This window comes from Drosophila teissieri, chromosome 2L (assembly GCF_016746235.2).
Source record: "Drosophila teissieri strain GT53w chromosome 2L, Prin_Dtei_1.1, whole genome shotgun sequence".
Lineage (NCBI taxonomy): Eukaryota > Metazoa > Arthropoda > Insecta > Diptera > Drosophilidae > Drosophila > Drosophila teissieri.
In genome coordinates, this window is record NC_053029.1 from 20234821 (window position 1) to 20247991 (window position 13171).

The 13171-nt window shown below is 43.3% G+C and overlaps 4 protein-coding genes across 8 annotated transcripts; 2 read left to right on the forward strand and 2 right to left on the reverse strand.

The window, feature by feature from the left end:
- Positions 1-42: 42 nt before the first annotated feature.
- On the reverse strand, positions 43-6813 carry LOC122626111 (putative inorganic phosphate cotransporter). Of its 5 annotated transcripts, none has more exons than XM_043806240.1 (4): positions 6693-6813; positions 1653-1862; positions 1140-1594; positions 43-1077 (listed from the first exon to the last, which is right to left on the reverse strand). In XM_043806240.1, exons 2-4 carry the CDS (start codon positions 1810-1812, stop codon positions 343-345), a joined length of 1350 nt encoding a protein of 449 aa, XP_043662175.1. In that variant the 5' UTR covers positions 1813-1862; positions 6693-6813; the 3' UTR covers positions 43-342. The 5 variants fall into 5 exon arrangements, with proteins under 5 accessions (XP_043662175.1, XP_043662173.1, XP_043662176.1 ...); XM_043806238.1 differs by lacking the exon at positions 6693-6813 and adding an exon at positions 3331-3460; XM_043806241.1 differs by lacking the exon at positions 6693-6813 and adding an exon at positions 2455-2538.
- Positions 4969-6711, forward strand: LOC122626110 (probable lysine-specific demethylase 4A). Its single transcript, XM_043806236.1, has 4 exons — positions 4969-5198; positions 5265-5356; positions 5416-6279; positions 6336-6711. The coding sequence occupies exons 1-4, from the start codon at positions 5043-5045 to the stop codon at positions 6709-6711; spliced, it is 1488 nt and encodes a 495-aa protein (XP_043662171.1). The 5' UTR covers positions 4969-5042.
- Positions 6814-7249: 436 nt separating the features above from the next.
- LOC122626117 (odorant receptor 43b) lies at positions 7250-8767 on the forward strand. The gene is made up of 3 exons (XM_043806249.1): positions 7250-8034; positions 8243-8600; positions 8660-8767. The coding sequence occupies exons 1-3, from the start codon at positions 7259-7261 to the stop codon at positions 8735-8737; spliced, it is 1212 nt and encodes a 403-aa protein (XP_043662184.1). The 5' UTR covers positions 7250-7258; the 3' UTR covers positions 8738-8767.
- A 372-nt stretch (positions 8768-9139) lies between these two features.
- Positions 9140-12727, reverse strand: LOC122626105 (cullin homolog 1). The gene is made up of 4 exons (XM_043806232.1): positions 12571-12727; positions 10857-11964; positions 9749-10795; positions 9140-9693 (listed from the first exon to the last, which is right to left on the reverse strand). Exons 2-4 carry the CDS (start codon positions 11730-11732, stop codon positions 9292-9294), a joined length of 2325 nt encoding a protein of 774 aa, XP_043662167.1. The 5' UTR covers positions 11733-11964; positions 12571-12727; the 3' UTR covers positions 9140-9291.
- Between the last annotated feature and the right edge of the window lie 444 nt (positions 12728-13171).

The following is a 13171-nucleotide window of genomic DNA, read 5'->3' on the forward strand; positions in this document are numbered from 1 at the left end:
TCGGTACGATTTAAAGTCAGCAATGGCTAATTAAACAATACATTCAGGCGATAGCACAGAGCTGTAAATATTTATGAGTATGCTGCATGCATACACCACTCACTTATTGACATAGTTAAAGCGACTTAAGCACCTTCGAAACGTGCCACACATAGTAAAGTCATATTATCACACAACTAAGTCATATTAGGCTTCCCTAAGCATAAGCAGTACATAAACCTTTATCTTTAGTTATAGCTAGGCATATCCAAATATCGTCTAAGTGGCAAGTTTAAATAGGAATAACTTATAATTACTACACTTAACAAGAATGTACATGGCGTCCAGGTGCAGGACGTGGGATCAGAACTGAATGTCTTTATCTGATGTGGGAACAATGGACTTTGAATCGTTCTCCTGGTGGTTGCGGAGCGTCATCGTGCTAGACGTCGATGGCGGTTCGTTCCACGTCTGAATAGTGGCCTTGCCAAATATCACAAAAATAGTGTTGCACACTAAATAAATTCCTCCTGTAATAAAGAACACCATTCGCCACTGGCTGGGATCCTCCTCATCCGATACGATCGCTCCCACCACTAAAGGAGCTATTATGGAGGTCACTCCTGCAATCCCATTGGTAACTCCCATCATAGGACCGGCAAAGTTGGGCGACAGGTCGATATGATTAATTAGATATCCGCAGGAACAGCCAGCATTGATACCCACCGCCAGCGTCAGCAGAAGAATGGCCCACGTTTTCTCTTCGGCTGTCATGTACCCCAGTCCAATCAAACAAGCCATTGGTCCCCACTGTCCAATCGAATTAAACAGCTTTCGAGCCGTGGTGATCGATATTGTCCCTCGGTTGATGAGCAAATCCGATATGGGGCTGACCACAAAGCAGAGCAGGCCCATAGCAAAGTACGGCAGCGAGGAAAGGAAGGCATTGGATTTGACATCAAGCTGCAGAACCTTGCTCATGTATGTGGGCATTTCAGTGAGCAGCGTGTAGAAGCCCCATGTGAATCCACAATGTGCTGCCAGGAGACCGTAGAAGGCTGGGGATCTAAAGATCGACATCCAGGGCACAGGCATTGACTGAAATAAAAGGTTGCACCATTACAATTGCTTTTCAATGGTTCTTTCACATCCTCACTTACCTGACCGGCGCTGGTGCTGCCCGTAAGGCTTTCGATATACTCCACCTCGCCTTTGCTAATCCTGATGGCTGTAGCGGGCTCGTTAGCCGCCTGCCAGAAGAAAAGCAGCGCCCAAGCCAGGCTCAGACCTCCGGAAAGGTAAAACAACCCTGGCCATCCCATGATGGATTCGAAGATAAAGCCACTGGTAACCAGGATAACAGCAGTTCCGAACTGTGCTCCCGAATAAACGCCAGTCGTTAGGAGTCCCCGCTCCGTGCGGGGCACCCACTTAGCCAGTAGTGTGTGGACACACGGATAAACTGTTCCCTGGACCAATCCTGTAAGGACGCGCAAAACGCAGATACTCTGCCACCCACTTTTGGCTGCAATGGGATGGAAGAAGCATAAAATACCGCCGATTGCAGTCGCAAAGCCCAGTACTAACTTGGCCCCAAATCGTTTGGCAAGGAGTCCTAAAAAAATTGTGAGAGAGGTGGTGAGTAGATCTTGGTCAAAATTCTAGCTACTCACCTGCCGGTACCTGGGAGACCACATAGCCCCAGAAAAAGCTGCTGAGGATCAGCGACTTTTCCGACGTACCCCAACTGTAGTATGGAGCACCCGCGGTGGACAGCGTCATGGGAACAATGCCAGCCGAGATGTTTACCCGCTGGAAGTAGTTTATCATCATGCCCAAGAATAGTAGAACCGCCTGCCAGTGTCGCACGCCAAGACCTCTAGCTGAGATAGAAATGTAAATGATGTATTTAGTTTAGAGATTGAAAATACACTTATTTAGGTGTTGTTACAGGCTAATTTCCTAAGCGGACTCGGAACTACCCTGACTAGCAGGGGTCTTCTCTCTCCAGTGGAATAATAAACCATGTCTGATCAGTTTCGGATTTAACTAGCGTCTGGTCATCCAATTTATTGATTGCACTATTATAAATGCACGGTGCAAATTGTTGTCACTTGGTCGATATTTTCTGGGACCTCAATCTACGGTTTATTGCCGTTTAACAATGCTCTGATAGTGATGATTTCATTAATTACGGGTCCGACGGAACTCTTTGGGTTTTATTATAATAATATTTTCATTATCATTAACGCCTGCCAATGAGGAAAACAAAAGCAGCTCTGCTCTCAATGGAAAAGTTCCCGTAGTGGAGGAGATTCCACCGTGGGACATAACATGTGAATATAGTCGTAAACTTTGATTGCCCTTCTATGAACTGGATGGATCTTCAGATTAGGTCCCCCGAAATTCCAGCCCTGCAGATGAACACGATTTCCAACCTTCGCGCAGATAATAAATATTTTCTTTGTCTCATACATATTTATCTCTGTTGATCTTCATAAAGTCGTAAGTCTCGGCAAATGTCTGATAAATGATTAATCAAGATATGGTTTGCAAATATAGCCAGACGTCTGGAGTGTAATAACTTTGAATAAACTCTTAGGGTAGGTCTAGTGATTTGTGAAGAGCAGCCATGGTAAGATTAAGAGAGCAGCGGTATAACTGATAGTGTTCTATAAGTTAGTTTTGCCTTTAAGATCAAACAAGTGACTAGCGCACCCTCAACTTACAAAAGTTCTGATATTAACTTTTGTGACGAAACATTTTGCACTTAAAAAATACAATTTTTGAATATTTTTGTAAACTTAATTTACAAAATCGCCACGCTTTATACAAATAATTGATTGGCCCCACGGCCATTTCATTTTGTTTCTTCTTGTATACATATTATATATAGATAGTAGTCGTCTTAGCACATTTTCCTGATGCGCTGCGCCACTATGTAACGTCCACAATCCACAGTGATTAAATTTAACCGAGTTGTGGCAAGTATTCGCGATTTCATATGGATCGAAGGTGTATCAACTTTCGTTGATTGATTCTTAATATTTTCTTGTAAGATGGCATTAGTTATAATACAACACAATTATAACAATTATAAAAATTATAAAATTCTGCAAAGCTCCAACCTGATCCATAAAGTATAAAACTATTAACTCTCTCTTTAAGAATGTAATACCATGGAATCTCATGTATTGTGATGAAAGATTTTAATGAAAACTCTAGTGTTTATAATTCACTACAATTTAGAAGTATTCGAGTAATCGTTTTTGCACTGATTCTCAAACTTCTCAAATTTCACACTCTCACTATCTTAAGCAACAGTGATTTTCTCTTCGATCCGACACTTACGCCTTGCCTTATCCTCAGAGGGTTCGAAACCCATTTCAAGTGTATCACTGATTTATTTATTATAACTCGGAGAAGTGGAAATTGGACGAAGTGCCTGGCCCCGAAAACGATGGTAAACTGCGAAGCGATTGTTGTACCTTTCGCTTTTATACTGATACTACAAAAACTCATTCTCCTGATTACAGGGCCTCCGCCTCCAGGTCTCAAGTACCCGCGTGGCTACGCAGATCGTCCGTCATTATCGCGACAATAATCATAAACCCATAAACCTCCACCAAAGTGCTCGGCACTTGCCCCGCGTCCAATCCAATGCAAATTACATTATGTCTTTGCTTTGATTTTCTTTTACGTGCTGTAACCGATTGAACCCAACCGATCGCATCTGTCTGGTAGTTACAAATATTGGATCAGTCATTATTGTAGGAAGGGTAATCACTTATGTACATACATATACATATATCGGATGTTACTGGCCTGCACTCGAAATCCCTTTTAAAGCCTATGATTCAATTGTTATCTCTTGTTGTGTGAACTTTTTCACAGAATTGTGCCGAGAAAGATTTGTTGATTAACCTAGTCTAATTGTTTTATAGCTTCCGATTAGAGCTGTCAACACTTTTGCTCCCAAGTAGATTCTGGGGAAAGCCTTAATAGCTAAGATATGCCGTGTGTCAGCCTTCAAGGCTTTCCTCAGGGTAATCAAATATTATGTAAGGAGAAAGTTCCAAGTTATTATAAATCAAACAAACACGTTTGGAAAATTAAAATCACTTTATGTGATATGGCGCAAAAAAGATAATACGTCTATCCAAAGTTAATAAGGTGGTGCTTACCATGATTTAAAAGTTTTTAAATTGTGGCCGCTAAAACATATGTTTTATGTAACTTTATTGTTTCAAAATACTCATTTTATTATAATAATAATTTATTTAACCTCTTTATGTATATATTAAGACTTTTTTATTGGTAAAAAGAGAATCAAACAAGCCGTGGGCTTCACCTAGTGATCAGAACGCTGATAACGTTGTGTATCTTATTAAAGTTTCAAGATCTTTTGCGTTTATCCGATAACCATATTATCCAAAAGCGAAAATGGTCAAAATAAACCAAACTACACTGGAAAATATTTTATATTTATGTCTAGATATATTTCTCTTCCCCTCTTAACAAGTTTCAACGTCCTCGTTAAATTTGAGTTATCATATATAAGAAATATAACGGTATATAACTGTATATCGCACTTCCACTAGCTGAGTAACAGATATCTGATAATCAGGGAACTCGACTATAGCATTCTTCCTTGACTTATTTAATGAGAAACGTAAAAAAAAAACACACCAAATTAACCAAAAAAAAAAAATTATTATTATTATATTTTTATAAATAGTAGTTTTGTTTTACATCCTTATATTTTGTGTGTTGGTTCATTGTGACTTAAGTACTGGGCTTGAAATCTTGAAAAATATTTTACACAGAAATTTATATACATAACTTATTAGTATTCGATTAGGTATTAACCATCTGCTTATTGTTTTTTTATCTATACATTTTGTAAATTGTTTAAAGATAAAACCTTTTTTATTATCTTTCAAAACAATTTTGTATCGGAATCTTGGAATTTTTTTCTTTGGCAACTTATACTTCTTGTTAACTGGTCACACTAGACAAAGGAGAATAGTTTCACTTGATTATTTTTTTGTTGTTCCTTCAATATGTCCACGAGATCTTCATTCGGCGATGAAGAGCAGAACAAAGTGCCCCGCATTATGACCTTCCGTCCCAGCTACGAGGAGTTCAAAAATTTTTCCGCCTACATAGAGTACATTGAGTCCCGCGGAGCACACTTAGCCGGCTTGGCCAAAATCCAGGTAAGGTGGCCAAGCTCCCAACTTTTTGCACATATATGTCATCAATTTGTTATTTTTGACCTACAGCCACCTGCGGAATGGGTGCCACGAAAGTCGGGATACGACATAGAGAACATTAACATGACCATTCCGGCACCGATCTGCCAAGTGGTCACAGGGTAAGTGGTTATCATATACGACTCAATGCCCCAAACAAGGAAACCCATTTGAAACGCAGGGCCCACGGGGTGTACCAGCAAATCAACATCCAGCAGCGCCGGCAGATGACCTTGCGCCAGTTTATGGAAAAGGCCAATTCCGAGCTTCACCAGACACCGAGGCACTTCGACTACGAGGATCTGGAGCGCAAGTACTGGAAGAACATCACCTACATATCGCCACTATACGCAGCCGATGTCAAGGGATCGCTGAGTGACGAAGAACTCGACGTGTGGAACATTGGGCGACTGGACACCATATTAAACCTGGTCAATACCGACTACAACATAATCATCGATGGCGTGAACACGGCCTACCTCTATTTTGGCATGTGGAAGAGCTCTTTTGCATGGCATACCGAGGATATGGATCTGTATTCCATTAACTATCTGCATTTTGGAGCACCCAAAACTTGGTACGCCATCCCGCCCGCGTATGGCCGACGACTGGAGAAGCTGGCAAACGAAACATTCACTGAGAACTACCAGGAGTGCAATGCCTATCTTCGCCATAAGATGACCATGATCAGTCCGAAGGTGCTCCGCCAGCACAACATTCCTTACAACAAGATCACTCAGGAGGCGGGTGAAATCATGATCACATTTCCCTTCGGGTACCATGCCGGATTTAATCATGGCTTCAACGGCGCCGAGTCAACCAACTTTGCATCGAAACGTTGGATAGAGTACGGCAAGCGGGCAAGTATCTGCCGATGCCGAAGCGACATGGTTAAGATCTCGATGGAGACCTTCGTACGCCGTTTCCAGCCAGAGCGATACGATAATTGGTTAAGAGGTCAGGACATTGGCAGTCACCCCGAGGAGCCGGACAAAATATGCGCTGCAGCCCCCCCCACTTTGAATGAGTATGAAAAACAGAAAAGGTATTACATTAAAGATCAAAGTTGACTTTTTTTACTAAGATAACCGCATACTTCAGTTTACGTGCTTCCAAATCCAAGGAAGAATCTCCACAAAAGCGGGGTTGCTCGCTGGCTGGCAATGGATGCGAGTCAAACGAGGGTTCCGCCGAGGATGTCGACGATAGGACCAGTGTAAGCAGCTATAACAGCTGCCGCCAGCTGCAGCCAGTTGTCAAACTACGAAAACTCCCACCCACTGCGTCTGTACCTGAACCATCTTCGGCGCCTAGGAGATACGACTTCAACTCTGAGGCTGTGGTGCGCGTAAAGCGCCTTTGGAATGAACTGCCCTGTCCTAATCCTGGGGTTAACCTGCTCACCAATGGTGTAGTAAAGAACACCAAACGAATGCGCTTCCAGACAAAAGTACTCACTCTTGACGACGAGGATTGAGGATTCCAGATATGACAATGCTTTATGGCAGTTTTTTGATCTCCTTGTTAGATTTTCGCACCGCAGCAATCAAAGATCTAGTATTGATATTCTTTTGTAAATTGTTATACATTTTAAGCGGTCATGACGCCATCACTAAGCAGATATGTGTATAGAATTTAGGAGACAAGCAAATTTTTGCAATTCGTTGAATCAAATATGTATAAATCTTTAGACTGTAAATAGGACAGACTGAATTTGACCGTTTACATTTTGTTTAAACAAGTGTCTGTTCCCACCGAAAGAAGTATTGCATTACAATTTAAATCGGATAAAACCAAAATCACTTTTAAAAGAAACGCCCTGAGGGTCGATGTCTATAATCAAACAAAAGTATCGCTTAATAATTTGATATGTTATGACATGTGTAAAATTCTTTGCAACAGAAAGAGAACCGCCTACCAAATTGGCAACCAGTAATTAAGAACTAGAAATCGTGGACTATAAAAGCCCTCCAAACTCCTCCTATCGACAGTTACTTTAAAGCCTCAAACATTTGAAATTATAGATGTTCGGAAATTTTAAGCTTATCTATCCGGCTCCTCTATCGGAGCCTATAAGATCTAGGGACTCGAATGCATTTCTTATGGTGACGCTCCGAAATTCGGGTTTAAACGTGGACAACGATTTCGGTATAGGCCGCAAGATTTGGAGGGTTTTTTCTTTCATCTACAATATGGTGATACTTCCCGTAAGTTTCCCAATTAACTACATGATTCATTTGGCGGAGTTCCCCCCGGAGCTGTTGCTGCAATCCCTGCAACTGTGCCTCAACACATGGTGTTTCTCTCTGAAGTTCTTCGTTTTGATAATGTATATGCACCGTTTGGAATGGGCCAACAAGCACTTAGACAAACTGGATGAATACTGCGTTAAGCCGGCGGAGAAGCGCAAGATACGCGACATGGTGGCTGCCATTACCAGGCTGAATCTAACCTTTGTCGTGGTTTACGGCTTCTACGCCACCTCCGCGCTACTGGACGGACTTTTGCACCACCGTGTACCTTACAATACGTACTATCCGTTCATAAACTGGCGAGTTAATCGGACCCAGCTGTACATACAGAGTTTTGTGGAGTACATCACCGTGGGTTTTGCCATATATGTCGCCACGGCCACGGATTCCTATCCTGTCATTTACGTGGCAGCCCTGCGAACTCATATTCTGTTGCTCAAGGACCGTATTATGTACTTGGGCGATTCCAGTAACGAGGGTAGCACCGACCCAAGCTACATGTTTAAATCGTTGGTGGATTGTATTAAGGCTCACAGAACCATGATAAAGTAAGTCAGTAACCGATTTGAATTTAAACAGAAAATAAAGAAAAGTATAATTTTTATACGAACTCCCCTACAAAGTGATATTTTTTAATAGAAATATCCTATAATACTATAACTTTCTGAATATAAGAGTATATATTTACATTCAGGATAAAATAATTGGCATATCAAACGATTTGACATATAACTATTTTATTTCAAATAAATCCAGTTTTTGTGATGCCATACAACCCATCATCTCTGGCACGATATTTGCTCAATTCGTCATATGCGGATCGGTTCTGGGGATCACTATGATCAACATGTTGTTGTTCGCTGATCAATCGACCCAATTTGGCATTGTCACCTACGTTATGGCCGTCCTTCTGCAGACTTTTCCGCTTTGCTTTTACTGCAACGCCATCGTGGATGACTGCAAAAAGCTGGCCGACGCTCTTTTCCATTCCTCCTGGTGGGTGCAGGACAGGCGGTACCAGCGGACAGTCATTCAGTTCCTGCAGAAACTGCAGCAGCCTATGACCTTCACAGCCATGAACATATTCAACATTAATCTGGCCACTAACATCAATGTAAGTCCGCTGCTTTCGGATAGAACAGGGAGACAAACTCCGAACTTCAATCCTTGCAGGTAGCAAAGTTCGCCTTCACCGTCTACGCCTTCGCGAGCGGGATGAACCTGAACCAAAAGTATAACATTCAGGAATAGAAAAAAATACTCAATAAAATGACCGCACCAAAGGTAAACGTACATAGTTTTATGAACTTAACACTTTTTTGCTTCGTAGAATTATAATAATCGTATATGCATACAGCGAATTATGAATAAACGTAAGCTAGTTAAAACAAATATTGATCGAACAATGGGTATTAAAGAAAATCGCCACATACATATGTATACCGCACAGCCCCTGCAGAAGTCTATTGCCGGCTGGGAACCTGGGATGTCATCGGAAATTAAAATTACAAATGCCAGACTCATGAACTGTAATCTGGTCAATGGGTTCACTTGATCCCTGCGACTGGCATTTTCTTTATATGAGGTGCTGGGAGACGGAAGATGAAGTTAGTGACGTTGGCGAGAATTGCACATATTATGCGAAGCATGGAGTATTTTTAGCTCGCTAACAGTTCGAATGTTTCGGCGGCAGTTTATTTCGGGATGGGAGGTTAGCGTAGGGTCCACACGATTCTAAGTATATTGATGATATTTTTAATGGCTGGCATAGATGAAACAGCGAAAGTTTTACAATTAACATAAACTTAGGCGAGATAACTATATGTGTCTTTGTGTCCCTCCATTCGCTCTAGATACTCCTTCTCGATCAGGATGTCTATGCACTTCTTGATTACGGGCACCTTAGGCTTGAAGCGCGTTGACAGCTGATTGAGCACCTCCGAAATGAGATTGGTATGGTTGAGTCGTTTGCGCATCTTCATGATGCGGACGATCGCCGCCTGGATCAGTAATTTTCGGTCCTCCTCTATGTGCTTATGTACAGTCTCCTGCTCCACTTTAAGTTCAGTCTTCAGAGGCTGGTTGATGTTAATTCGGCGCTTCTTGTTCTTGTAATCTAGGAACAACTCCACCGTCGACTCGGGCGTCAGCGAGTTCTCATTGTCGCTGGAGGTCAGCACTTTCGCCTTGAGCAGTATTTGCAATACCTGTAAGAAGAAGACGTTAAGTACATATCTAGCGATTGACACGACTCCATGTCACCTGAATCAAGTTCTCCTGCTGCGTTTGTGTGTTATCCTGCAGTTGCTGGACTGTAAAACTGAGCTGATCGTTGAACTGGAGCAGCACTGACATTTGGAAGGTGCTGGCCTGCAGGGTGTAGGTGGAGGAATTATTGCGGTTGACGTTCATTATCAGCTCGCCCTTGCACATCTGATACAACCAGTTGAGCTTGCGACCAGAATGGCGGGCGGCATAGAACTCATTGAACTGTCGAACTGATCGCTCCAGCTCGGATGGAAGCAGGAAGGTGTTACTCAGCTGGAAAGGCCATGAGCCTGAGGACAGGACCTCGATTCCAAAGTCAATTTCCATGGTCACGTTCTTCTCGGCCAGGTACTGCTTAAAGTTCGAGTTCAAGTCTTTCGAGACGCCAATGTCCTGGAACATCCGCTGCAGCTTAACGGTGTACTCGTAGCCACAAGTCTGCTTGAGCTTGGAGATCATCATAGCCTCGGCGTCATCCGAAGCCGATGTGTGGTTAACCAAGCGCTTAGCAAGCATCTTGGAGTAATATTTTTGGAAGACGTCCTTATCCTCGATATACTTGAACACAACCATCACCTGGTTAAGATTGTCCTCGAGCTCCTTGTCCTCTGGATTCTTTGATGACTTTTTCAACAACAGATCGCAGTACTTGGCCAGCAGCTCGGGCGACTTGCTAGCACTGTTTACGATCGTGACCACGTTCGAGTTTATAAACTTTCCGCACGCCTTATCCAAGGCAGCCACAAATCCGTTGTCATTGTTGAACGCCGTCAGAACTAGGGCGTTGTACTTCTTGTGCACGTCCAGGATGGTCTGGACGTACGTCTTGGGATCGTTGGCCGCGTCGGTAGTGCAACATTTTGCAATGGCCTCCGTGCCCTGGTGGAGTATATGGTTCTCAAGGATGGACTTGAGATCTGTCAGGTTTTTGGGCGAGAGGGCGACCAAGGAGTACATCCGTTTCAGATCATCGTTTCGGTCTGCATTGAGCAGATTCTGAAACTCGGTATGAAATATTTTCAGATGTTTTTCGATAAGAACCTGCAAGACATTAATTCGATTAGTAGGCTGCTTTAAAGTTCCACACGGAAGGCAATCCCACCTGTTCGCATGTAGACTTTAGCGCATCCGCCGTGGTCTCATGCAGATAGGAAAGACCGTTCTTTGAATTAAAGCCGCGAACGCGCTGCGTTTCCTCCTCCAGCCTGTTTTCGACGTGCTTCAGATACTCGGTGACCGTGTTGGTGGACAAAAAGGCGTCCGACTCCTTCTCGTAGAAGGCATACGTGTCTGCGATAAACTTGCTCTCAAAGTTGTCCTTGTAGACGGATAACTTTTGCTGCTCGGCTTCGGTATCCTCCTCGTTAAAGCTGAGCTCCACGTAGCACTCTATAACGTCGCGAACCAGCGACCGGTTGATGAGCTTGCCTTGGCGCTCCTCCTCAATGGACTTGAGCACTGCCTTGGTGACCGGCTCGTTTAGCACTTGAAACAAATGACCCTTCCAGGCGACGAGGGCCAGTCGGTAGATCTTGTAGATACCCTTCTGCCCTTCCTCGCACTCGCGCTTCACCCAATTGCGGTTCAGGTAATTGCAGATGCCGTCCAGAACAGTGCTGGAGAACTGGTACGACTTCCACTGTTTGGTGTAGCGCGACAGGAGCACCTCTTCGCCGCTGATGGCCTTAAACTTGGTGAGCAGCTCGCTCAGGTATGACTTCAGAAATTGTTCCAGCCGGTCGTACAGCTTCTTGCCCACTAACTGGGCTCCGCCGGTCTTCCCGCTGCTTCGTCCGCTTGGAGCTGCATTCACACTGGTGCAGTAGTCGTAAACGTGCGTGTAGAAACGCATGTACTGGCTGCGAGTGAGGGACTTCTCGTGCTCAAACACCTGCAGAATGCCCTCGACCAATTCGCTCCAGATATCGTCCAGGTTGACGAGTTTCTGTGTGGTCTGGGAATTGCCGGAGCGGTTCATCGTGGTGGCGGTGGGTGGTGGCAATAGCCTTCTGCCTTCTTCCACTGGAGGATGCTGTCCCTGCAGTGGTGCTGGGCTGAAGGAGGCAATGACCCTAGGTGGTGATTGCTGCGCGGGCGACAGGGTATTGCTGCTGCTTTCCAGGTGGCGTCGTTTCGCGGCTCTCGTCCTGGGAGCTGTGGCCGGAATCTTGGCGAATCAGTGTTCCAATTTTGGAATTTAAAGTGTCAATCTGCAGACGAGACGAATCGGTACAGAAACGGAATAGGAGTGGGAATGTGGTAGGCCTCGCCACGTAAAAAGCGACGACCCGAAGGTCGCCTATTATGATCCAATGTCACAGCAATAAAAGAGAGGCTTGCGGAATACACACATGCACGCACCGAGCTCAAGCTGTAATGCAATGCGAGGTGGTCGGACATGCCCTGCAATGTAGGGTATTGGCCAATCGGATGGCAGGTAAAGCCCCACCACCGCCCCGCTTATCGATAGATCGTGTTCGAAAACCCAACTTCCTGGTTAAATAAACACTCACATACACACAAATGCAGTCGCCCTCGCCTTCACAAACACACACAAAGGCATATAAAGCCAAGAGAAAAGATAGCGCACATAACCATTTCACAACTAAATAGTTTTTTTGTTCCGATTTTTCAAATAGCTCCCTGAAATGAAATCAATTTTCCTAGAAAATTGAGCTGTGCGCCTAAGTTTTTTCTTTTCGTGACGTCGTGATTTGATTTCCCCTTGGAGCACACACACTTTTTCTTTTGTTCGCCATTTTCACAGTCTGAAATATCGTCTGTCGTTGAATTTTCCCTCATTTGGCTGAAATTACCTGTTGATAGTTGCTCTTCAAATTAAAACTAAACTAAATTAAAACTTTTTTTCGCTATTGTGCTTATAAGTAAATCAACTTTTTTTCTGTGAAAATTACTAACTTTCGTTTATTCCTAACTATTAAAATAGAGTGACCGCGCGGCCATTAAGATGCAAATCCGTCCACAGTCGTATCAATTGTTTGGCCACTATAGGTGGCGATCTGATATTTTCTTGACTTCAGAAAATTCTTTGTACGTATTGTAGTTGCAAAATAATTTAATACCTCCCATAAGAAGCCGAAATATTAAAAAAATTTTATAGTACTCAGGTGCTACATGACGGTTTATAAAATATCGAAAATGCTTGTTTATATCTCAAATTTTACAAATTCGTTGTTGGTTACAGCCACCTTCTAATAGATGACATTTTTAAGGGCACAGTTCCTGAAACCTGAAAAGAATAAATATTTTTGAATAATTGCTTGGTCTTATGCAGTCAAGTGAACTGCATATCCATATAAAAGCCTTTTCAGATAGTTAGGTCATGAATAGTTCAATACAGGTTCACCCTAATATAGGTACACCCCCCCCACAACTCATCTAGGACTTAAACCAATG